Source organism: Mauremys mutica, chromosome 2 (assembly GCF_020497125.1).
Source record: "Mauremys mutica isolate MM-2020 ecotype Southern chromosome 2, ASM2049712v1, whole genome shotgun sequence".
Taxonomy (NCBI): domain Eukaryota; kingdom Metazoa; phylum Chordata; order Testudines; family Geoemydidae; genus Mauremys; species Mauremys mutica.
Genome location: NC_059073.1, coordinates 261,299,477 through 261,326,603, shown reverse-complemented (window position 1 = coordinate 261,326,603; position 27,127 = coordinate 261,299,477). Strand labels below are relative to the sequence as shown.

Below are 27,127 nucleotides of genomic sequence, written 5' to 3'. Positions count from 1 at the left end.
ATAGTTGTATAGTTTTATAGTTAGATAGGTATAGTAGTGTAAATAGGGAATTAGAGGGGTTAGCCCCTCTTCTTCCGCACCCGGTGCGGGCTTATGCCCAGGGCACCGGGATTCAAGCCCTGCGCGGTTTGCCAGCGGCACATGGCGGTGAGTGACCCGCACGACTCGTGCCTTCGCTGCCTTGGGGAGGCACACAGAACAGACAAGTGCCCGATCTGCGTGGCCTTCAAACCCCGGACGAGAAAGGAGCGGGACTCGCGCCTTAAACAGTTGCTAATGGAGGCTTCGCTCCAGCCTCCAGCGCCAGCTCCATCGGCGCCGAAGCCCTCCTCGGCGGGCAGCACACCGGCAGCACCGAGCCGCTCCGGTGCCGAGCCTCCTCGACACCCGGCACCGAAGTCCCGGCACCGCTCCCTCTCCCCAGGAAGGAAGCACAAGGTGCCGAAGGCGGTCTCTTCTAAACATCCGCAGAGACTGCTAGCCCAGCCGCCTCCGACACAAGCGGTACAGGCTGAGGCAGTGCACAGGCAGTGCACGGTGCCGTCGACTCCGGCGCCGCAAGGGCCGTCGAGTCCGGCACCACCCAGCTCCCCGGTACCCGCCGAGGTAGAGCTGCGGATCCCGTCCACGCCGGAGGCGTTTGCGACGGCGAAGGAGCTAATAGAGCTCGCGGAAGCTCCAAGCCCCCGGCCCCTGGCACCGCCGGTGCGGGCACTCAAGTCAGTGGGTAAACCGATGATGGTGCGGCCTCCTTCCCCTGACAAGCGAGACGGACGTTCCAGGATTCGGTCTCGATCCCGGTCCCACTCTCGGAGGCGGTCCCGATCCAGAGGTCGATCAACATCGCGACGCCGCTCCCCGTCTCGGCACCGGTCGCAGTCCCGGCACCGCTCGCATTCGCGGCACCGGTCGTACTCCCGGCAACGGTCCCGGTCACCGAGTCACCGGCACCGCAAGAGGTCCGGCTCCAGTGACCGCTTTCGGCACCGAGACTCCCGGAGCCGCTCCCGACGCCGCCGATCGCCGTCAAGGTCGAGCTCCCGGCGCCGCTGATCCAGCTCCCGGCGCCGCTGATCCAGCTCCCGGCGCCGTCGGTCCAGCTCCCGGCGCCGTCGGTCGAGCTCCGGGCGCCGTCGATCCAGCTCCCGGTACCGCACCGCACGCAGGTCCCGCTCTCCGGTTAGGTCACGTGATGACCGCCACCGACCTTCAACGCCTGCTAGACACCTGACGCAGGTTTCGGTTGGGCATTCGGGAACCGCCTCAGCTCCTCCCTGGCCCTCGCGTGAACCCTCCATCGCTTCCCCTGAGGGCAGCGCAGTGGACTTCAGGGCAGCGTCTCAAGGACGGGACCTTGGACCCCAACACTGGGGATATTGGGTTCCCTGGGCCCAACACGAGCAAGGCCCTCCCCTGCCGCTGAGGCAGGCGCCTAGGGGGCGCTCAGTGCCGGAGGCCACGGTTAGCAGGCCCCCCCGTCTCCACAGGAACAGGCTAACTCGCCACCAGGCCCGGCACCGGGGCCGGAGTCCGTGGCTCCTGACCGCCCAGGAGCGGACCAGGCATCCGAGGAGGTGCTGCCGGGCCGCTCCTCGTCCTCCTCACCTGACGAGGCGGTGGCGGGGGCATCAACATCTGAACCCCCGCCTATTGACCTGAAGGCGCATCAGGACCTTCTCCACCGTGTGGCAAAGGCCATGAACCTGCCCGTTGAGGAGGTCACGGAGGACGATGACCCTATAACGGATGTTGTGGGTTCGGACGCCCCAGTGCGAGTGGCATTACCCTTTATCCGCACTATTCAGCGGAACAATACGACAATCTGGCAGTCGCCCTCCTCAGTCCCCCCCACGGCGCGAGGGGTGGAGAGAAAATACTCTGTCCCGCCCAAGGGGTACGAGTACTTCTATGTGCACCCTACCCCGGACTCTCTAGTGGTCCAGTCGGTAAATGACCGGGAGAGGCATGGACAGCCGGCCGCTGCGCCAAAATCAAAGGAGTCGCGGCGCATGGACCTGTTGGGGCGAAAAATCTATTCAGCGGGTGGCCTTCAGCTCCGCATAGCGAACCAGATGGCGCTCCTGTCCCGGTACACTTTCAACATCTTAGGGTGCCTGGGAAAATTTTCGGAGCTGACCCCGCAAGACTCCCGCCGGGAATTCTCGGCGCTCCTGGACGAGGGCAGGACGGCCTCCAGGACCCTAATTCGGGCAGCCTTGGACTCCGCTGACTCAGGAGCCAGAACTATGGTGTCTGGAATAACCATGCGGCGCATTGCCTGGCTGCAATCCTCCACCTTGCCGCCGGAGGTCCAATACACCCTCCAGGACCTCCCGTTCGATGCACAGGGTCTCTTCTCAGAAAAGACGGACTCGAGAATTCAGACCCTGAAGGACGGGAGGATTGCTATCCGGACTCTGGGCATGCACACGCCGGCCACCCAGAGACGGCCTTTCCGGCGGCAGCCCTACCGGCCCTTCACCCAGGCCAGGTCTAGGCCATTTAACAATCGCCGGACGGCCCCCTACCGCCGCAGGCCGTCGGGGGGTAGGCGTAACCAGACCCAGGGCCCCTCCAAGGCCCCTCAGGGCCCGAAACCGGCCTTTTGATGGGACGCCCGAGGACGGCCCACCACTCTCCCCCCAGGATCCATCCCTATTATTTTCAAATCGCCTTTCCCGCTTTCTCCAGGCGTGGTGCTCTATAACATCGGACAGCTGGGTCCTCAACACCATCCAGCACGGCTACCGCCTGCAGTTTGTTTCGCCCCCTCCCTCCCACCCACCTTCCCCGTCCCTCTTCAGGGACCCCTCTCACGAGCAAGTCCTCTTACAGGAGGTCCAGACTGTGTTGAGCGTGGGTGCTATAGAGGAGGTGCCTCGCAGCAGGCGGGGCAGGGGATTCTATTCCAGATACTTTCTCATCCCCAAGGCGAAAGGAGGTCTTCGTCCCATCTTGGACCTCCGGGAGCTCAACAGACACCTGTGCAAGCTCAGGTTTCGTATGGTGACCCTGGGGACCATCATCCCTTCCTTGGATCCGGGAGACTGGTTTGCCGCCCTCGACATGAAGGATGCTTACTTTCATGTGGCAATATACCCCCCCCCACAGACGCTACCTGCGCTTCGTGATCAACGAAGCTCACTACCAGTTTGCGGTACTGCCCTTTGGCCTCTCCACCGCACCGAGGGTGTTCACCAAGTGTATGGCAGTCGTGGCCGCAGCCCTCCGCCGTCGTCGGATACATGTGTACCCGTATCTCGACGACTGGCTGATTCGGGGTCGTTCCCAAGAACTGGTAGCAGCTCAGGTGACCGAAGTCCGGTATCTGTTCCATTCACTAGGCCTCCTGATCAGTACCGAGAAGTCCAGCCTAACTCCAGCACAAAGGGTGGAGTTCATAGGAGCGGTGCTCGACTCCAATTTAGCCAGAGCCTGCCTCCCTCGTCTTCGGCACGAGACAATGGTCTCGCTCATACAGGCCCTGCAGGCCTTCCCTTCAACGACGGTGCGATCCTGCCTGCGCCTGCTGGGGCACATGGCGGCGTGCACGTTCGTGACCGCGAACGCAAGGCTGCGGCTTCGCCCGTTCCAGATGTGGCTGTCATCGGTTTACCACCCCCACCGCGACAGCATAGACATGGTGGTTACGGTTACGAAGCCCACTCTCCAGTCGCTCACCTGGTGGCTGGATCCGGAGGTTGTCTGCGCAGGGGTTCCGTTCCGCCCTCCTCGCCCGTCGGTCACCCTGACCACAGACGCCTCGGCACTCGGCTGGGGTGCTCACATAGGCGACCTGCACACCCAGGGTCTCTGGTCGGCCCAGGAGCTCTCCCTCCACATCAACGTCCGGGAGTTGAGAGCGATCCGCTTGGCGTGTCTTGCCTTTTGGGCCCACCTGCAGGACCGCTCTGTAGCGGTGTACACGGACAACACTACAGCAATGTTTTACGTAAACAAGCAGGGCGGAGCCCGATCCTCCCCGCTCTGCAGAGAAGCGATGCTCCTATGGGACCTTTGCGTGACCCACTCGATTCGCCTCGAAGTGTTTTTTCTGCCGGGGGTGCAGAACACGTTGGCAGACCATCTCAGCAGGTCGTTCGCCTCCCACGAGTGGTCCCTTCGCCCGGATGTGGCTTATACAATCTTCCAGAGGTGGGGGTTTCCCCAGATAGACCTGTTCGCCTCCAGGGTCAACAGGAAGTGCACCAGGTTCTGCTCGTACCAAGATCGAGCTCCGGGCTCCCTCTTGGATGCGTTCCTCCTGACGTGGACAGGTCCCCTCCTCTACGCGTTTCCCCCGTTTCCACTCGTACACCGAGTGTTACTCAAGCTTCGGAGGGACAGGGCCCGCGTAATACTCGTCGCTCCGGCCTGGCCGAGACAGCACTGGTACACCCTGCTGCTCGAGCTGTCAGTTCGGGATCCCATTCCCCTCCCGTTATGGCCGGACCTCATCACTCAGGACCTCGGCAGGCTTTGTCACCCGAACCTGCAGTCGCTGCATCTTACAGCTTGGTTCCTGAGTGGTTGACCGACGCAGAGAGGGGTTGTTCGTCGGCGGTGCAACAAGTCCTGCTCGAAAGTAGAAAGCCTTCGACGCGCTCTACCTACCTCACGAAGTGGAAACGCTTCGCACTGTGGTGCGACCAGCGAGGTCTTAACCCATTCTTGGTCCCTATCTCGACCATCCTCGACTACCTCTGGTACCTGAAAGGTCAAGGTCTTGCGATCTCTTCCCTGAAGGTGCACCTGGCGGCTCTGTCAGCCTTTCGGCCCGCCATCGGAGGTCGGTCTGTCTTCTCTCACCCGATGGTTGCCCGCTTCCTTAAAGGTCTAGACCGTCTGTACCCGCCGGTACGTCCTCCTGCCCCGACCTGGGATTTGAACCTGGTTCTGGCCCAGATGATGGGACCGCCCTTCGAGCCCCTGGCCACGTGCTCTCTGCTTTATCTCACTTGGAAGATGGCCTTCCTCGTGGCAATTACATCCGCCAGACGAGTCTCGGAGCTCCGCGCCCTGACGGCCGGGCCCCCGTATACCGTCTTCCATGCGGATAAGGTGCAGCTTCGACCGCACCCGGCCTTCCTCCCCAAGGTGGTATCAGCCTTCCACCTCAACCAAGAGATCTTCCTCCCGGTCTTCTTCCCGAAGCCGCACGCCTCACCTCGTGAGCAGCAGCTCCACACCCTGGACGTCCGCAGGGCCCTCGCTTTCTACATCGACCGGACGAAGCCCTTCCGGCTTTCGACCCAGCTGTTTGTGGCAATCGCCGATCGCATGAAAGGCAAGCCGGTATCCTCGCAGCGGATTTCATCCTGGGTGACGTCATGTATACGAACGTGCTACGAGCTTGCTCGCGTCCCCCCATGCCGCCTCACCGCTCATTCGACCAGAGCGCACGCTTCTTCGGCCGCCTTCCTGGCCCATGTCCCCATCCAGGACATCTGTAGGGCGGCTACCTGGTCTTCGGTACACACCTTCGCTTCCCACTACGCATTGGTGCAACAGTCTCGAGACGATGCAGCCTTTGGCTCAGCGGTCTTACACTCGGCCACGTCTCACTCCGACCCCACCGCCTAGGTAAGGCTTGGGAATCACCTACATTGGAATGCATAGGAGCAATCACTCGAAGAAGAAAAGACGGTTACTCACCGTAGTAACTGTTGTTCTTCGAGATGTGTTGCTCCTATCCATTCCAGACCCGCCCTCCTTCCCCACTGTCGGAGTAGCCGGCAAGAAGGAACTGAGGAGCGGACGGGCCAGCTGGGGTATATAACCAGCGCCATGGCGGCGCCACTCCAGGGGGCGCCAGCCGGCTCGCCGGAGTTGCTAGGGTAAAAATGTTCCGGAGAAGCCGTGCACGCGCAGCGCGCACACCTACATTGGAATGGATAGGAGCAACACATCTCGAAGAACAACAGTTACTATGGTGAGTAACCGTCTTTTATGTCGCATTGAAGAGGTTGTTTGGGATTGCATGCCATACCGGAAGGATCATAAAAGGGGTATTGAAAGATTTAATCCAGATTGCTGCTTTCTGTTCATATAGATTGATTGTGGTGTGAAATTAAAACCTGCAAAAATTTCATAGATAGCCTTTGTTCTTCTTTGAGTGCTTGCTCATGTCCATTCCATTGTACAGGTGTGTGCTCGCCACATGCACTGGTGCTAGAAGGTTTTTCCCTTAGTGGTATCCATAGGGCACCAGCTCTGGTGCCTGCACTCATATAAGGGGTGCCGCCAGCTCCCCCCGCCTTCAGTTCCTTCTTACTGCCAGTGATGATGCTGGAACATTTCCTTGCCTTCGCAAGCTTTCCTATCTCTATTGTGCCTAGCAGTGAATTTGTTGTATATAGTTAGTTAGTAGTTCCTTAAGTGTTAAGTTAGAAATAGTTAGTCCCATACGGGATTTAGCCTTGGGACGGAGCATTCCCCAGTCCCCAGGCTTCAAACGTTGTGACTGTTGCAAAAAATTTATGCCAGTCAGTGATCCCCAGTGAAGTGTTTAGGGGAAAACCCATGTGAGCAACAAGTGTCACATTTGCAAGAGCTTCAGGCCGAGGACCAAGCAGGAGCGGGACATTTGACTCTTGAGGGCTCCTTGTTGAGTCGGCCCTTGCACCGGCTGCGGAGCCGACAATATTGGACTCTGCTCCAAGCACCGCGGCCTCGGTGCGGAGCGTGCCACTGGCCCCTATTTCCAACCAGCACCGATCCATATCCCTGGTACTGGCTAAAAAGCAAAGAAAGGCCTGGAGGGGACGTTCTCCTATGTCCGATAAAGGGAAGGAGGAGAGCAAAGACATGCGCAAGGCAGCTCTTCCCCTCCAAACGGTGGCCAGGCTCCAACTCCCATTGAGCTGTCGAGCCCACTTCAAGACCCCATTACCACCCTGGGAAATGGCAGAGGCACTTGGCACCTGGCAGTGCCATCCACACCAGAGGCCTTTCAGACCATACTGTCCCTTCCACTGCTGCCAAGCTGGCCACTGAGGTGCCTTATTCGAGGGGTAAACCTGTCCTGGCACCCTTCTGGCGGTCTCCATCTGTGTGGCACCACTCCCAGCCACAGGGGGTGTGTAGAGGTGCGGACTCACCCCTGTGGCGCCTCCTGCTGGTGACTTCCAGGAATTAGCTCGTTCCAGCTCCGGAGCGCCCTCTGCAGGCTGGTTATTTGCCTGTCCTCTGGCCCCCGTGTCCCTCCTGGACCCAGTGCCCCTTTATCTGGGGTGCTGCCCCTGTCAGTCACATCTTTCTCTTTGGGTCTCCCCTCCCCAGGGAACCCTCACCCACTATCCCCACTTTGCCTCAGTCTTGGCTACTGCCCAGTCTCCATCTAGCCCCCGTTCACTGGGGCAGACTGCAGTATAAGCCACTCATCACAAGCAAAGGGGTTTGGACCTGCTGCCTCTGCTTACCCGTGGGCTGCCCCTTTTGCAACTCCAGTACCCAGTTGGCCTTACCCTAGGCCTGCAGCCTGGGCGGGGGGTTCCAGGACAGAGCTCCCCAGCTCCTCTTGCCTTCCCCCAGCCCTGCTCCACCTTAGGTACCCAGGTACGCTCCCTAGCAGCCAGGCCCTTCTCCCTCTAAAGGCAGAGAGAGACTGCTGAGCTCCTGGCCTACTCTCTTAGGATCAAAGTCGGCTCCTGCACCCAAACCTCACCTCTCTCCACCTCACAGCTTGGATGCTGCGTGGCTGAATCAAGAAGAACAAACCTGCTCTAGTCAGGTACAGCAGGTTCTCTTGGAGAGCAGAAAGCCCTCCACCAGAGCAACTTACCTGGCAAAGCAGAAGCATTTCTCCTCCTGGGCATCGGAGTGCAATATCCCCCCGACCCAATCGTCTCTGCAGTCCATCCTGGATTACCTGCTTCAGTTAAAGCACCAGGGCCTCACCTTCTCTTTGATCAAGGTGTACCTGGCAGCCATACCGGCCTTCCATCCTCACATCGAAGTAGATTGGTATTCTTGAATGAGATGTTGATCAGGGTCCTGAAAGGCCTTAAAAAACTCTTCCCTCTGATCCGGGACCCAGTTCCCCAATGGGACCTCAATCTGGTCCTCTCCAGGCTCACGGGTCCACCCTTTAAGCCTATGTCGTCTTGTTCCCTTTCCCACTTGTTGTGGAAGGTTGCATTCCTCGTAGCTATTACCTCTGCGAGACATGTCTCCGAGATTAAAGCCCTCACTTTGGAGCCCCCATACATGGTATTCTACAAGGACAAGATCCAGCTGCAACCCCATTCAGCCTTCCTGCCAAAGGTGGTGTTGCACTTCCATGTCAACCAGGATATCTTCCTCCCAGTGTTCTGTCCAAAGCCGCACACCACCAATGAGGAGAGGTGGCTGCACACTCTAGATGTCAGGCGCACCCTGGCTTTCTACTTGGAGCGCACCAAGCCCTTCCACAGATTGACCCAGCTCTTTATCGCAATAGATGACAGGACAAAGGGCCATCTGGTGTCCTCTCAGAGGATCTCGAATTGGATCACCACCTTCATCCATACTTGTTATGAATTGGCACAGGCTGTGCCTCCACCGATAGTGAAGGTTCACTTGATTAGGGTGCAGGCATCTTTGGCTGCCTTCCTGGCACATGTCCCTATCCAGGACATCTGCAGGCCACGATGTGGTCTTCAGTACACACATTCACGATGGATTACACCATCACTCAATAGGCCAGAGATGATGCTGGCTTCTGCAGAGCTGAGTTGCAATTAACATGTCTGTGAATTCTTACCTGCTTCTGGTGGTACTGCTTGGGAGTCATCTACAATGGAATGGACATGAGCAAGCATTCAAAGAAGAAAAGTTTTGTAACTGTTGTTCTTCAAGATGTGTTTCTCATGTCCATTCTATGACCCGCCCTCCTTCCCCTCTGTCAGAGTACCGGCAAGAAGGAACTGAGGCGGCGGGGAACCGGTGGCATGCCTTATACTGGTGCATATGCGCACCACTCCAGACAGCATCAGAGCCGGTCCCCTACAGATACCACTGAGGGAAAAACTTCCAGCACCGGTTCAAGTGGCAAGCGCACGCACCTACAATGGAATGGACATGAGCCACACATCTCAAAGAACAACAGTTAGAAAAGGTAACCGTCTTTTTTCAGTAATCAAATCCTTAGTAGTGTGCAGATAGGACTCTAAATTAGCTTCATTATTTTCCTTTAATTTTCTGATAAGCAGTTTGTTTGTTATTAAATTTTCCAAGATAAGTTGTATAGTGTATTTCAAGGCTTTCTCAGCTTTTTCAACCAGAAGAGTGATTACATTTCCACTTACAATTCTAGTTCACTTCAGATATTTTCAGTGTCTTTGCCTTATATAGCTGTTTCAACCTGTTCACTAGATTTTTAAGGGCTGATCTATTTTGCTCTAGGCCAAGTAGTTTATTATATGTTTTTGATTTTTTTTCATATAAAGAACTTATAGAAAAATACATTCTATATCTTTTCCATTTTGTGTTTAGTATTAAAAAAAAATTCCTTAGGAAGCTTTTTTTTTTTTTTTACTTTTACATTGTCCTTTAAGAAAAAAGCACTAACTTTTATATTTAAAAATATAAGGGGTGCAATCCTCTCCCCACTGTGTCCCTGTTTCTCTGGGTAAAGGGGCTGGAGCAGTATAAAGAGGATCTAAAAGCCCCCAATCCAGCTGGGGAGAATTTTCCCAGCTAAGGAACTGTAAAGACAGCTATAAGATTGTTCTCTGAGAGCCCCCTTTTGCATGTCCTGAGGTAGGGGTGAGGCTGGGGGTGAGAAGGCTGCGTTATGGGTGGACTGCACCATGTATCACTGTGGTGTGTTCAGAAAACATTGTGACCCATAGGGTAGTCCAGGAAGGCTGCTGTAATTTAGATAGGCACCTAGACAATTTGAATTATGCCAGCCTAAGATCAGGAAGGTGGGTTGAAGCTAACATAGCTCCTCTCCACCTGCACTGCAAGAAATACCTCTCTTTGAGGTGCACCACAGAACCTCACACAAGGCATATAATGGATATAAGGTCAAGTGGAATATATCCATATTGTTGATGGTGAAGAAATGCAGATAGGGGATGTGTTCCACTAATTTATAACATAAAGTCTCTCTAGTAAACTCCAGCTGAGGATATCAGATGAGTATCCTGCAATCTTTGTACCCAGTACTTTTGAAAAACAGGACACCAATACAGGTGTTTAATCACGGACTTAGAACCCGAACTGGAGGCACCAATTTTTAAAATAAATCATGGTCATTTGATTTTAACAATTGTGAAAACTTTTATTTCCTTTCAAAAAATTTCTTTGTTTTAAAAGTTGATAAAATATAAGAAAAATGTTAAAAGTTGCACATTTTGTAATATTTTCATAGCTGTACAGTTTTCTGATGTTACTAATAAACTAGTGTCACGTTAAGAAAATACTGGTTCTGCAGCTATTTCTTAAAGTTAGAGTAACACTCTCCCTAAAATTATGCGGTATTATCTTAGTTTTTGCCAAGTCAGTACAGACACTATCTATTATTTTTATTTCTTACCAATTCTCTTTCTTTAAGTGGGAAGAGTGTACTTCCTCTGCAGGCCTATTTTTTGTTTTTTGTTTTTTGTTTTTGTTTTTTTTACTTTAATCTGTGTTACTCATTTAAGACATCTGTGCATTCCATCAAAAATTAATTTTCTATCTGTTCTGATCGTGTGGTCCAGTCCTTTTCTACTGATATTAGTGGTTTTTGATTAGAGAGCTGCTAGAAAAATTTCTACCTGAATGATTTTCTGATTAAAAATGCAGTTTCTGCAAAAATCAAAATTTACCGTGGGATAATCAAAATGAAATGTTTTGTTTCAGGTCAGTTTGACCCACATCAGAATATTCATTTTATTGAATTGACCTGACACATTTCATTTGAATCCATTAAAAAAGATTAAATTGCATTTCCCTATATGTATAGAGATTAAAACACATGTAGACAGGGATGACTGTGAAATCAACGCATCCTTTTATTTTTCAAAATAAATTAAGTGTATTGGTTCTGAAATAGCTTACCACTCATCACAAGTAATACCTGTAGGTGTGTTCTATCTATATCCATAGTGATTCTGCTAATAAGAAAATGACTACTGGTATTTATCAAGTGATGATGTTCTCTTGTTTTTTTTCCCCCTTTCTTATTGTAAGGTGTGTGTGTGTGTGGCACATTAAGGGCAAAGATACTGTTCCACACATGTCAGAATGAGAAAGAATGAACAGAGGAACATCACTTCTCTGAGAAAAAAAAAACCCTTAGTGCAGGTATATATTGGTGGGAGCAGAAATATAAATAATGTCACATGCACATAGAGACAAGTTGAGAAAGGAATCTTCTATTAAGGAGAAGATTGTCAGGCCAAAAGAAAAAAGCTTATAGAATGATTCTGCCATATACTAGTGCTAAGACTTGACATAAAAATGTTGGTAATTGGAATTAGAGGAGCCAAAGAATCCAAAACTATTTATTTTTTTCTGTTCTAACACTTACGTAATTAAATACAATTTAAAGGTATTATCTTCTTTCAGAATGATCAGTCTACACAAGATATGCAGATAATAGGAAGAGAAGATCTTTCAAAGCTGACTGGAAAGGTTTGTTAATTTTAAATAGAAAATTAAGTAGTACATCAACTAAGAAGCTGTTGGAAAAAGGGGTCTGATTCTATATGGAAGAACACAATCTGTAATAGCTGTTCAGTTGGAAATGTAACACTTTTATAGTTTAACCAATTCATTTAAATGAAAGTGGTTTTATTTTATTTCTTTTTGTAAACAAGGAACGAAGTTCTGTCCTGTTATATCTCTGTAACTCCATTACTTGTAATGGGATTGCAGGGATATAACTGGGGCAGAATTTAGCCCATATTTCTGAGTATTTGAAGATTCTAATATTTTGTTGAATTGTAAAAAAAATTAATTGTGGGACTTGTAAATTGCTTAACTGAATCAGATAGGATATTTTATTTCCAGTATTTGGCAATCTGAAGAGCATTCTGTATGACTGAGTTTCCTTTTCCACTATGGCTGAACATACTGATGATGAAAGAGAAATAGAGATTTGATTCATTGAAAAGACTGTTTTAATCCAGGCATAGTTATACAAAGCAGTACTTAAAGAGGAAGGAAGAATGATTTCATTATGCAGATGGTCTATGTGGAAAATAGGCAGAAAAGTAAGCTTCACTGTGAATTATCGCAATGTAATACCCATTTTGTTATTTACACTAAAAAGGCAGTTATTCTTGTATGAATTGGCATTGCATAACATCACTTTCCTTTGTAAAACAGATTCAAATGTGGCATTAATCTGATAATTTATTTTGTTGTACTATGTCACATTGAGAAAAGAGAGTAGAAAACAAGTTAAAATAATACATTAATATTAAGTAGATTTTGGTGCAACTAGAATTTGAATGACAAAGTACTATATTCTAAGAAATTTTAATAGCAGATATGTCCTCAGTTTGCACTCACAATTCCAGCTGGGTGGGAATTGTTCTCCAAATCAAACCCTAAGTGTTAGTCATGTTCTTGACAAACATGATTTCATTTAGCACTTTCTAGTTAATCCAGCGTTAGAGATACAGTTTTTCTGAGTGATGATTTTGTGTGCGTGTCTATGTGTGTGTGTGTGTGTCTCTCCCCTGCCCCATTATAGGTGAGGCTGCTAGGTTGCCTGACCAGTCCCATTTTAAGACCCTATTTTCAATTACTTATAGGTTTGTACAAATTTTAACCATTCAGGCTGAAATTGTTCATGCTGAGAGAAACTTGTGGAGTGTGGAGGTGAAATTAAAACTCAGTGAGCCCGAAGTGGGAGAAAATGATTGTCTGTGCCAGGAGATTGGAATCGGGATGAGAAGCCTGAGGTGTGGAGACTGGGACTGGGTAGGCTATGAGAATGGGATAGGACAAGAAGCCGGGAATGGAGAAGAGACAAGACAGGGACAAGGGTGAGGCAGAAGAATCTGTGTCTACTAGAACACATTCCCTTCCAGAGCTGTCCCCCCACCCCCCGTTGGTTTCCGGCCAATGGGAGTGCGGAACCGGTGCTCGGGGCAGCATGTGGAGCCCCATGGCCCCCCCACCTAGGATCCGGACCTGCTGCAGGCTGCTTCCAGGGCGCAGCATGGTGTCGGAGCAGGTAGGGACTAGGCTGCCCTAGCTGGGCAGCACCGCTGATGGGTCTTTTAACGGCCTGGTCAGCAGTGCTGACCAGAGCCGCTGTGACACAATGCCTTACATTCTGTGACCCAGCAGTGGGTCGCGACCCACAGTTTGAAAACCACTGGCTTAGCCAATACTCAGGGTCTTGAAGGTTGTTTCCATTAGGAGTAGAAATTGATAATAAAATTATGTATTTTTGATACACTGTTGTTTATTTACAGAGAATATACACTAAGTCCTGTTTCCCTGAAAGCAGTAAGAAATCTAACAGTAGAAGTTAGTTTCTCTGCTTACAGTTAGAAGCCTCTTTCTAGCCAGCACTCTGCCAAAAAAAAAAAAAATTCCCTCTTCACACTATCAGGGCAATATTATCAAGTACTTTTCTTGCCTCTTTAGCTTTTTTGCTGCCTTCTCTGTCGGCTTCTGCTGGCAGACACACTGATACAATCAAACCAATCCCTCCCCATACACATTATCAGACTCCCAGGAAACCCCTTAGCCTTCATGGTCCAGCCACCCAAGCTTGCATGCAATTTAGTCCTTAAGCAATGGTTTTCCATTGTTTCAGCTATCACTAAAGAAATGGGCATTTAATTTTTCCCTCATTTAGCATAAGTGCAAGATGACCTTCATGCCCAACAGCCTCATGCCAACCCCCAGCATAACAATAATGTACACCTCTACCCCAATATAATGCTGTCCTCGGGAGCCAAATATCTTATCGCATTATAGGTGAAACCGCGTTATATCAAACATGCTCTGATCCACTGGAGTGCACAGCCCCGCCCCCCTGCCCCCCTCCCCCCCCCCCGGAGCTCAGCTTTACCGTGTTATATCCGAATTCGTGTTATATCGGGTCGCTTTATATCGGGGTAGAGGTGTATATGTGAAGGGGGGCAGAATTAAAGTTGCTAGCATTAAGGTTGGCTGTGCATTTCCTAACTCTTGGGTGCTTGACTTCTCAACCTAAACAGTGTTCTTTTAACATAGTTTTTTTGTGTATTATCTATATATGATGTATCAATTTAGATATAAAAATATAGCATCTTTGATATTTCTTAGAGCAACCATTCGTAATCCATACTTCTGTTATCTCAGTTACAAGACACTTATAAACCTGAATGACTTCAGGTGACATGATTATACAAAGCTTGACATTTCTGAGGACAAACATTATGTGCCTTTTTAAAAAAAAAAAGAAGAAGATTAAAGCAAATTTTTGTTATGTTTAGAAGACTGGAAGCAGTCAAAGACCAATTTCTCACTAGTACATAGTGTTCAGACTATTTATCTTTGGATATACTATGAACAGCCTACTACAGCTTTTAAGCAATATACTTCCAGTTGAATCTCTCCCATCTGATTGCACTACCTGCTGCTATACCCCTTCATACATAGATGACAAGTGCTGCTGCCTGTCACACAGTTGGGGAGGGCAATAGCCTGTGAATGCTGTGCCTGCAATTGGGACTGTCTCTTATTCAGGCCATAAAATAATAGGGAGGCTGTTTGTGCCCCACCTGTTGCACAGCTGCATAAAGGCCCTAATTTAGCTTTAACGTTTATTTTTTTTAAAATGCTTGTTTATTTTAGTTAGCATGTATTATGATGCAGTTTGCATTACTTCCTGTAAACAATCCTATATAACTGAGTTTCTTTTGTTTTGTTTCAGAGTGTGTTAATCGTGGAGGTAAGGTGGCTAGTCATACAATATTATACATAGATAATAAAGTCATAATTCTGTGGTCAACTTCTAAAATGCTGTCAGTGATAATGTTCCCCCTTCATGAGGTGGGAGGGCAATAAAGAAAGGAAGCATTTTATTTCGGTGCTGATCCCTCCACCACCTCTGATAAGCTTACCAATGACACCATATTTGTGCTGCTCTCATGGGTTAGTGCCCAGGAACCTGATCTTTTTTTATTGATGGTGTCACAAATTGCTGCTTTCTTCTGCTAGTTGTTCAGTAGTTTGGGGGACAGTAGAGGCTGTCCTAAGCTTCCTGATTGCATGGCTTTGGGATGGAACTGGTAAAATGGTATGGTCCTGGATATCCCTCGCACAGCACTGAAGCTGTATGTCTTATTCACAGACATGTCTGGTTCAGACTGTCTTTCTCTGAAGTGCCCATGACTGATTATCAGCACTGTGCATTCTGGAGTGTTCCATCATGCCAGCACTTCAAAGGAAAGTGGCTAGCCTGAAGCAATGCTATTGAGAGGGAGAGGTGGTGGAAAGTAGATCTCACTGGAAGGAATTGCAAAAGCTCTCTCTGTATCTGTAGTTATCTTTAAATGTAACATATGCCTTAAAGGGAGAAAAGCCACATCAGCCATATCTGTGAACACATCAGAATGTGATTGGCATACCAGCTAAATCTTCCCATGAGGGGAAGAGTTGTGAGGGTAAGCAGCATGGAACGTGACATGGGGGGTGTTAATAGTGGGCAGGATTTTGAGTTTGTCAGTGTGGAAGGAAAAATCAAAAAGTAAAGAGATCCATTGGTTGTTTGAGTAATAAAGCAGGACCCTTGGTATTGTGTAGCACTTGTTTCTTCAACGGTGATTTAACAGTCCACCCAACACTAGGGAACCACATATGGCCAGGCATGGCATTGCGGCTATCTCACTGTGCTAACAACCCCTGCCAACAGTCACCCCAGTGCTGTAGTCAGCCCTTCAGCCAGGTCACAGTCTTTGGTCCTCCTCATCCAGGGTCTCAGTTGTCCAAAACTAAAAGTCCAGAAATGCTTAACTATTCCTAATTCTCTTCCCTGTTTTGTCAGGGTCTCTCCCAGGCCTTCCTGCCTGCTGACTCAGGACCCTGCAGGACCCTTCTTGTTCCCTGCTATCTCTAGTTACAGTGGCCGTTTCCTGAGCTTCCCCTTTTTACTGCCGCTTCCTGCCTTTATAGGAACCTCCCTCCAGCTCTGTCCCCATCTGGGCTTTATCACTACTTAACTATGGCTTCTTTTTACACAAATTACCTGATTCCTCTCAGGTGAGGCCCATTCTGTAATCAGGTTGGTTTAGCCCCATGCTCTCATAAAGGATAAAAAAAATCTGCAGCAAATTATATTAAAATGTGGTAGCTGAGGAGTAGTGATAAGATTTTGCCAACTGAAATTGCACACCCACAGAGTTTTAGTATCACCATCTGCTCGTCAAGCAATATTCAGTTACATAGCCATATACTCATGGATTAGGGAAACTCTGATACAATAGTATATGTGTCCATTTAGATGGCAGAACACACTGCCATGAATATTCAAATGCATTGCACTGTATGTCATGACTGGTTTACTGGCATGCTGGTTGTGGGGGAAGCTGTAGATATGATATATTATGATTTTGGAATGGCTTTCGACTCAGTCCCACATGACAGTCTCATAAGCAAACTAGGGAAATATGGTCTAGGTGAATTTACTACAAGGAGAGTAGATAACTGGTTGAAAAACCATACTCAGAGAGCAGTTATCATTGGTTCGCTGTCAAACTGGGAGGACATATTAAGTGGGATCCGACAGGAGTCTGCCCTTGGTCTGGTAGTATTGAATATTAACGTTAATGACTTGGATAATGGAGTGGAGAGTATGCATATAAAATTTGTGTATGACACCAAGCTGGGAGGAGTTGCAAGCACTTTGGGGAATGAGATTAGAATTCAAAACAACTTTGACAAATTGGAGAATTGATCTGAAATCAACATGATGAAATTCAATAAAGTACAAAATATTTAATTTAGGAATGAAAAGCAAAATAAATAGATATGAAATGGGGAATAACTGGCTATGTGGTAGCACTGCAGAAAAGGAACTGAGTGTTATAGTTGATCACAAATTGCCTATGAACTAACAATGTGATGCAGTTGTGAAAAAAGGTTCTTATTCTAGGATGTCTTATCAGGAGTGTCTTAAACAGAGAGGGTAATTGTCCCACTGAACTTGGCACTGGTGATGCCTTAGCTGGAGTACTATGTCCAATTCTGGGCACCACAGTTTAAAAAAGATGTGAACAAATTGGAGAGAATCCAGAGGAGAGCAAAAAAAAAAATGATAAAAGGTTTAGAAAAGCTGAGCTATGAGGAAGGGTAAAAAAAAATAGGCATGTTTAGTCTTACGAAAAAAAGACTAACAGGGAACCTGATAATAGTCTTCAAATATATTAAGGGTTGTTATAAAGAGGATGGTGATTCATTGTTATCCATATCACTGAAGGTAGGACAAGACGTAAAGGTCTTCATCTTTAGCAAGGGAGTTTTAGGTTAGATATTAGGAAAAACTTTCTAACTATAAAGGTAGTTAAACTCTAGAATAGGCTTCCAAGGGAGGTTGTGGAATCTCCATCACTGGAAGTTTTTATGAACAGATTATACCAATACCTTCAGAGAAGGTCTAGGTATTTTTGGTCCTGTCTTAGAGCAAGGAGCTGGATTAGATGACCTCTTGAGGTCCCTTCCAACCCTACATTTCTATGATTACATGACAAAATGCTTCTTAGGGCTAAATTCTGTCCTTGGATGCACAAGTGCTGAGATACTATGATCATGGGCTTGATATAAGAAATCTGATGGTTATGTATATGCAGTGCCCACTGAAGTCAGCAGAATTCCCACTAGTGCACCCAAGGGCAGAATTTAGACCTTTACAGTAGAAAGCAGGCAATCCTCCAACCTGTTTGTATTTCTCTTAAATTGTGTCCCTGTGGGGAAAGTGCCTGGTTCAAAGAACTGAACCGCTTCCCCAACCTTTTCCGGATATTACTCTCGGTACATTAGGGGAAGAAAACAAAACCATCATTTCCCCAGAAATAAAAATATGAAACAGTTCTAATTTTACTCAAGTTTCCTGTTCCATGATTATTTTTTCCTTATTATATTTTTCATGTTTTGCAAAGGATATTATTGGAACTGGAAGGACTATGAAGGCTCTGCTTAATAACATAGAAAAATATAAGCCAAAGATGATTAAGGTAGCAAGGTGAGTAAAATATTCACAAAAGTCATGTTTAACTATTAAAAGAAAATAAATGGTTACTCTAATGGTGGCACAACATGATTTCTTGTGGAGGATCAAGTCTAATTTAGTCTTGTTGCACTACACTATTTTTCTGGGAGCACTACAGAAACAGCTATCTGAGTCACTAAGATGTGGGTGGAGAAGAGGAGAAGAAATGCTTTTGTATTGTTCTGCAGTGACCCCATTAGCCATTTCAAGAGTAGCACAGATGGACTTTGTAGGGAAGCATTCCCATCTCCCATTCCCATTCTCTTCTCTGCTAGGAGGACATTGATATTCTAGAGAGGTGAGGCAGAAATGGAGTGGGAATCCTTACAGTTCTGAGATTTGGAGAAAATGAATATATTTTTAAATACAAGTTCTCCAGACAAATCCAACTTTTTATATTAAAAAATCTTTTTTTTTATGATAGTTTGTTGGTGAAAAGAACATCCCAACCTGATGGGTACAGACCTGACTGTAAGTGCTTGTGAGAATTTTCTTTACATCATGATCCAATAAGCTAACATAATTCTAACAGTAGAATTGGATACTATTATACCACCACTGTGCAGGGTTTCAGCTTCTGCAGTAAGTAATCTCATGGCCAGTGAGACTAGGGACTGTATAGTCATGATACAGAGTGCTGCAGTTTGGAAGGTCTGACCTCATTAGTATACCCTGGCTACTAACACCCTAAACAGTTTTTTTCAGTCTGATGTTCCCTGCTGAAAACTTTACAAGAAAATCATTAATTTACCTATGACAAGCAAGTGCTTTCCCTTCTATCTTTGGTAACATTGTGGGTTAGCAAGTCCTTTTCTTCCCACCCCTCATTCTGCCCTTAAAAGAGCCACCAGTTTCCTTCTAAGCTGAAAGTTATGTCTTTGTACCATTGTTATTTGCAAGCTATTGAGTTTGATTATAATAACAAAACAATTTTGTTTTGTTAAAACAAGTATCCTTATTTAAAGGTTAGTTTGTTTATTTGATAGACAGTGATAATTATAAGTAACCTACCAAAAAAGCACAGGATAGATTGGGCTTCTTTTTCTGATAATTTGTCCGCCCTTTGCTGCTTTGCTGTCAGTCAGCATGCACTTCTTTGAAATGCTTATATCACACTATGAATAATAAGGTCAATCAGGGGAAAGATGATAGGGGAGGAACCAAGCTACCACCATGAAAGGCTCGTTAGAGTAAATGACACAATGATAGGCATGTGAGCTAAAATTTGAGAGAGCTGGATCTGCATGGAGAAGACCCACTTGCACTTGCTACTGAGGAGGGGAGTGGTGTCTGTTTATTCGGGACGAGGAGAAGAAAGGGCATCTGCCTGCACTGGGTAGATGGTGAAATGAGGAGATCTTGGAAAGAGGGTAGGTGAGTGTCTTGAGGGAGGGTGACGCTGTCCAGGGGAGGGTATTTGTTTGAAATTTGGGAGAGAGGGAGGTTATTGTAGGGTGAAAGGTGCTTGGAGGTCTGGCATGGACTCTGCACTAGGGAGAATGCATGTCTGCTGTGACCTGTGTTTCTAGCATAGTATCCTGGCCTGTGACCAAGTCATTCCACCCTGAGGCACTTTCTGTACATCATTTTGGTTTCTTGACTCTTTTGATGTATGGAAGTTGGGCCATGATATTAAGTATATATTTCATGGGACTCACTATGGTTAAATATGTAAGTAAAATATAATCTTCAATAAGACATTTCCCTAAGGAAAAACTTAAACACGTATTTTAACATATCGTTTAAAAAGGTATATACATATGGCAAATTTCAAGTAAAAAGTAACAAGAAGCAGATATGATTAGTACAAACCCCAAGAGTACAAAACATTTGGGGTCACTGTTTCCTTAAATCATCCCTAGTGCTTGTATCCGCTCTTCCAGTTAGCTATATTTGCTCTTCCAGAGGTAGTTTATCCACAGACATTAATAGGTGCAAACCCTTTAGTTTCTGTATATGTAACATTTGTATGCCCGCCTATTTGTGTGTCTTGAAGATTCTGGATTTATTTTTTAGACTGTGAGCAATTTGGAGAAGGGCCTATATCTTCCTATGTGGGGCTGATCCTGTACTAAATGCCACACTAACAAAGAATTACATTTGCACTTAGCTTTGAGCATGTGAATAGTCTTGTTCACTTAATGTGTCTGTTTACATACTTAAATGTAAGCATGTGATTTACTCGTTGCAGGACTGGGGTCTTAGTTTGTACAGCACCTGGCACACTTTTGGTGCTATTGCAATACAATATTTGCTGTTCCCAAAAGAGAATGCATAGACTCATATATAGGGCTATAAATTATTACCTATGGATTAGTCACTAAAAGAATCTTTCTTTGTTTCCTATGTAATGAAGTATAGATTGACTTTACATATACATGCATGCTTAAGAAGCCGCAACCCAACTTGGGCTGAACTTTTCTGCCTTGATTCTGGCTCCTTCCACAACTGGAACCACAGAGGGATATCCGATTTAGGACAAGATACTAGGGGTACGAAATTGCAGTGTATTATGCCACTGATTTGACAACTGCCCCTGTGTATCACCTCCTCCCGCCTGTCGGCACAGATCATTCATGCTCCAGACCAAAATAATCTGTGGCATGGGGCCACAACTGACCAGAATTAAATCTCACATTAGTGATAATGATTTGTACCTGTCTGAGGGCCAAAAGATAACACAGCCAGAATTTGGCTCTGTATGTATATATTTTCTTGTTCAGAGAACTAGCACATTAAATAGCTTTATTGTTTGTTTAATGAATATTTACTTATTTTTACATTGATACTGTTTATTTTTCCCCATACAGATTATGGATTTGAAATTCCAAATGTGTTTGTGGTAGGTTATGCCTTAGACTACAACGAGCACTTCAGAGATCTAAATGTAAGTGTTTTCAGCTATAAACAAGATTTTTTTTCAGTTTGTTGGAGCCTTGAAGAGCCTGTCATTTTCCTCTCCCTTGAGGCTTTATGTCATGGCCATGGTCCTTCCAGCAGAAGAGGACCGAATAGAACTCCCTTCAGAACCTCAGACACCATTCCTAGAGGAGTCGTTGTTAAGCATTGTGAGCAATTCCTTCCTACCTCTTCTCTTGAAATCTCTTTCCCCCACCTCCCAAGAGCTGAATGAGTCACTTCTGCCACACTACCATCTTCTATGAGTCTGAAGAGTGAGGTCTTGTCTATACTAGGATTTTTGAGATCTGTAATTCCCAATAAATGCAGCTCAACCAGTGGAAGCTGTAATATAGGTACGGCTCAGATAGCTTAGCTGTTTTATTACTTTGTCTTCTATCCCTGTTCTCAGTGAATCAGAGATAAAAGAGGCCTGACACTTGTCTAGCACTTCTACTGGTACTACCAGTGATGGAGGTTCACCAGTTGGGAATTACAGTCCAAAAATTCTTAGTGTAAATACAGCCTGAGAGATTGGGATCATGACTCAAATCTAGGTCTCTAAAGTGCAGGGTACTAATCACTAGACCATTTAGCTGGTCAAAAATGAAATATATTTCTGATTAAAGACAATTCAATAATGTAATTAATTATACTGTTGCAATCTGTGACATGTTGTTTCAGCACATATGTGTTATCAATGACAACGGCAAAGGAAAATACAAAGTCTGAAGCAGTAGGGTCCAAGCCTGAAGATCTGTACATTCAGTGAACTGGAAATTTGACTACAATCCTTGAAACATATCCCTGAAAACTAATTTAGTAGACTTATGTTTCTTTCATCTCAGTATAAAAAGTGGTTTCCTCTAAGGATATTGACTTTGGTATTCAAAAGTGAGTGCTCCTCTCTAAATATGAAGCATTGGGCTTTTAAAGTATTGCAGGTTTTAAATACTAAAATTACAACATACTGTGTCTTGTGACTAATAATTTATCTACCTACAGACTTGTGAATACATCTTTTCTACATTTAGTCAGACACTCTAAATCACTTATTATTTTTACAGTTTGTATACCTTGGAATGTCATATACAGTTGCTCAGCCATAACTTTACATTGTGTTTTAAATTTGATTTTGTAATACTGCAAACATGTATTAACCAGTAAATTCAGCATCACTTTAGTTCTAATCAAATCCAGCACTAATGTTCAGTGTTAATTCATACACTGTTAGGTTTCAAATGAATGTGTGTGTTTGTGTACTTCTGACCACTATTATCTGCTCCATTAGAATATTCTGAACTACAGTATACAATGAATCTTAATGATGTTTTGAAATAAACCTTTACAAGACACTCTTGATTTGAACTTTCAAGATGAGATGATAATGGTGAGTCATATATGTATGGATGTATTCAACTGTGTTTAATATACTGAATTTTAATTGAAAGAAAACAATGGTGGTGAGGCTTCAGTTTCTAAACTGCGTCCTTTTATTTGTATGGGACATAAGTCACGGAATGAACAAAATGTTTTCAAGGGCATATTTCCATAATTAAAAATAATAAAGTACAAAAGTTTAATGTTTGCACGGCAGTTATTCCAGTATAACTTTGGTTTTCATAACATTTTTAACAAAGTTAAGACATTTCTATAGTGAATTGTCCTATACAGGAATGCAGAAATGACTGTTTTGAAGAGTCCTACTATAAAAACAGTAAACATTTATAACAAAAACTCAATATCATAAAAAACAAGTCAGCATCATAAATATTGAAGACTCTAGAGACTTTCTGTTTTCCTTAAACAGCATTTTTGAAATGTTTGTTAATTTACCTGTTGTATTACTTTGAAAAATGTAATTATGTGCTGCATACAACTGTTCTCAATAACTTCCTGAGGGAAGCAAATGCCAAGTAAATAACTATAACAACAACAGCTTTGTTCTGAACTGTATGAGGTATATTGTTGTTAGGCTCCGGTTTTCTTTAAACTAATAAAGAAACAGTGAGAACACTTATTACATTACACAGTTGTTTATGATTTTTTCCTGCTTCAGTATTTTTGCTCACCCGTTAACAGCCCTTTAAAAATTTGTATTTGGATTGTAATCTAAACATACCCTATGTACATGGGTTATCTGGATAAAATCCAGTATGTTAATTATATGAAATAGTGTAATCATAGGAATTACTGGGGGGTGGAAAGAAAATGTTTAGCATTTCCCCCTCCCTGCCTCAACAATTTATTTATGTTCATATGGATTCTTGTTGAAAAAGGTTTTCCTGCATTTAATATCCTTGTTCAGTTTGCAAAAGGAAAGAAACTATACCCAGCTATTCCAAGGGGGAAAGTGATAAAGGGAGTTGCATCTTATTTTATTCTATGCATTTACTAGTATTGGGATATTTGATAGCTAAGCATGGTTAGGCTCAGTTCTAGAGTTACTATATTATGTAAAATGTGTTATCTTAATTAAAAACACACTAAAACATGATTTGATAAATACTAAAGGCAAGTATTTAAGATGGAAGTAATCCAGATTGTTGGGAATTGTTTTTGTATAAAAAGTCATTGATTGCAAGATCAAAATTAGTAACATGTAGGAATTGTCACTGTAACAGAAGAGATTGATTCACTAGAATTAGAGAGATGTACTTTGGTTTTGTGGAGAATATATTCTGGAAAACTTGCGGAGTATGTAATGAGCAAGTGCAGTTCACTTTTTTTGCTCTTATTTCTTGCTCAGTTATTGTTTTAACAATGAATTTGAAAATAATGCAAACAAAGTTAGCAGAAAAGAAGTGTGCTTTTTACTTTAACAAGACTATATTCTGTCTAAGCATTGGTTTTTCAGAGTTAGGAAAATCACAGCATGTACTTGTTGGTCAGAGTTTGTGTGTTTATATTAACTATATTTTATATCTTCTCATTTTGGAAATCCTGCGCAATAGCTGCATTTAAAAGGGTTATAAATCACTAGGTAAATTTCAATAGAACATGTAATCACTGTGGGCTAAAAGATATTGTCCCTCCTAATTTCATACTTTAATTTTATTCCAATGAACATGTCCAGACATCTCACTTGCCACTCCACACCTAACCAATGCATTGTTCTTTCTGTCGGCATGAAACAATTTAATATGAAGAATTCATTTCCAATTACTTTCTTTAATAATCTGATTCCACAATACTGCCAGTGGACATACATCACTGACTGAACTGTTCAGTAAAGTATAATTCTTTGATGAATGCTGATTTCAGTTTCTGAACAGAAGGATTGCGTTAAATGTGCACAAACTTTTAAAAAATCATTCTTATATTTCTATACATATCTCTTAGTTTAATAATAATGTTTATTCCATGTCTCACAATGTGCTTTAATTAAAGAGCCAATAAACATTTTTTCAACTATGGTTGCACCCCATGACTCATAAGCTTGTTTTTATTTTGTTTTGTTTTTAAATCAGTTCAACAACATCTGGTAGGTTATATAAGAAGAGAGGATGTTCTTTACAATCGGTTATTTTTCTGGACAATATGTTTCAGTATTTGGCAGACATCCATTTTTGTCTGAATTTTTCTTCTTGTACACGCCAACATTGGCACCCTTTCCCCTACTGCTCCCCTAAAAAAGATTAACATATGCAGGTATTATGCTTTAAGTTACATAAACTTTGTCAATGGTCAGTTTTTAGACTTCATTCAGTTCATTCATGCTCAAGAGTTGGTCCAGTCCCAGAAAATCTGAAAGTAATTTTCTGATGATAAAGCAACAGCAGGAATAACCCACATCCTGTGGCTAGCTTTAGAACTATATTTTTTAATTTGTGATTTCACAGTGTAAAATGCAAAAATATTCCAAATATTTAGCAATTTCTGCTTAAGGGAGGATAATGGGGAAAATAATGCAAAATGTGTCTGTATCTAAAGTAATTCTTGTTTCTACACAATTTACTGCTGCATTCCTTTCTGATTCACAATTGTGCAAAGTGAGTATAAAATGTCTATTTTTTTCCACTGCTTGCTAGTAGCTTTATCAAGATTATTGAACCTATTTTTGTATTTCCATTCAAGGAGAATTTTAACATTAAATTCCTAAAGTAATTTGAAAATTCAAACATAGTTTCTGATCTCTTTCAGAGCCAAGTTTGTGTTGTTTATGCACAATGTAAGGCTTAACTGGGGATTTATTCATGATACTGGCCATCGTTCTACAACTGGAATTATATTAATTGAACTCAAGATACTGCACTTGTAATTTTTGCTATCATTTCTTTTGACTAAGAAGGATAAAGTGAAGCCAAGTCACTTACTCTGCATCTGTTTGCATTTTCATTTTCTCTAGATAAGATACTATGGGAGTTGAAAACTGTATTGTAATAAAATTTGGCAGGCACGAAGACTGTAATTGACTCCAGATACCGAGAGGACTTAATTCAGTTTTAGTTAAAAATAAGGAGAAAATATTGAAATCAAAACTATAGTAGTTTAATGAGATATAGAAAGGCTGTTGTCCAGCAGACTTTATTTTGTCATTTTTTATGACAAAGTAGTTAGCTAATTAGGTTTTTTTTATTGTTGTAGTGCCACCCTCTTAGTCACTTTGTTTAAAATTCTGCCAGTGCTTCTGTTATCAACCTTTGTTATCAGTGGTTTGTTACTTGGTGCTAATAATTTAGTCTGGACTAGGTGTTGGCATACAAATTCTTAAACCTGAAGCAACTTTTTAATTATTACTGTTTTAAAACAAAATTTAAAAATTCTACTGGCAGTTCTGTTTATAAGTTTTGCAAATACTGTATAGAAATGTGAGGTTTATTGGATCAAGAACCTTTTTTTTAACAGTTGAATAATGTAACATGATATTGAAATTGGCAAGCAACTTTTGGGACCTTTTGGTAGCTTTTTCGGTGGAACTGTCCTATTCTCTTTGCAGCATTTGATTTGAAGGGTGTTTATAGTTCTATCAGGGAAAAGTTTTCAAATGGGGAAAGTGGGAAAACCTGCAGTTGATTTGGCTAAATGATGTGAAATCCTGACCGGTTCCTGAGAGTTTCAGATGAAACTTGTCAACTGGGGCCACGAGTGTATAAAGAAAATAAAAGTACCTTTTGAAATGAGTCACAAGAAAATTCTATGTTAATGGGCAGTGACCCAACTCTTGCATGCCCAAAGCCATTGTGTCATGGGGAGAGGTGATTGTAGTGCAGAGACAGGTAATTGAGAAAGGCGGAGGCGAGTACTGCAGTGTTGAGGGCCCATGTAAGTATTTTGAAAGAAAGATGGGCGTCAATGAAGGACGTGAAACAGGTAAGAAATCCAAGTAACTCCTCAATTACTGCATTCTGGTCTGTTCGTGTTTGCAGCAGAGTGAAAGCATCTGAAATCCTAGTCTTGGGAGTGCCTATTAAGAAAGCTTTAGGGACTGGGAAGTTAAGTGATTTTCAGCCTTCTGTAAGAACAGAAAGACCTGGGCAGTAGTGTAGTACAGCACAGAAATGGAAATCTTTTTGATGAAGCAAGAGAAGAAGGGGTCTTGCAATGCTCTTGGTAAGAACATAAAAATACACCAGCACAGAAAATACATAGTCTATGGTCTTTCTATAGACTCGGGAGAGATGCTAGTTTCTATATTATAGGTAATATATTTTTCTGGAAAGTTTGAAATAATACAAACAAGTTGTATGAGATACATGAGAATTTAAAAAATGAGGTGCAATTTGTGTTTAGAACAGCGGTTCTCAAACTTTTTTACTGGTGACCCCTTTCATATAGCAAGCCTCTGAGCGCGACCCCCCTTATAAATTAAAAACACTTTTTTATATATTTAACACCACTATAAATGCTGGAGGCAAAGCAGGGTTTAGGGAGGAGGCTGACAGCTTGCCACCCAATGTAATAACCTCAAGACCCCTGAGGGGTCCTGACCCCCAGTTTGAGAACCCCTGGTTTAGAAGGTTTCTTAACTTTTTTTTAGGAGAAGGGGGCTTGTCATCTCAAAAGTGGTTCGGCCTAAAAATTACAAATTTGTTTTATTCACTT

General features: G+C 44.4%; 1 protein-coding gene across 7 annotated transcripts in view; it reads left to right on the top strand.

Annotated features, from left to right (window-relative positions):
* PRTFDC1 (phosphoribosyl transferase domain containing 1) overlaps positions 1-23,081 on the top strand; it is a 71,376-nt gene extending 48,295 nt beyond the window's left edge. For 3 of the 7 annotated variants that reach the window (XM_045008121.1, XM_045008115.1, XM_045008120.1), the window contains exons 4-8: positions 11,539-11,604; positions 14,852-14,869; positions 18,075-18,157; positions 18,609-18,655; positions 20,995-23,081. In XM_045008121.1, coding sequence (XP_044864056.1) covers positions 11,539-11,604; positions 14,852-14,869; positions 18,075-18,157; positions 18,609-18,655; positions 20,995-21,317 — 537 coding nt within the window. In that variant the 3' untranslated portion in view covers positions 21,318-23,081. The remainder of the gene's footprint in view (positions 1-11,538; positions 11,605-14,851; positions 14,870-18,074; positions 18,158-18,608; positions 18,656-20,994) is intronic. The other 4 variants (XM_045008119.1, XM_045008118.1, XM_045008116.1 and 1 more) reach the window with 4 other exon arrangements.
* The last annotated feature ends 4,046 nt before the right edge of the window (positions 23,082-27,127 follow it).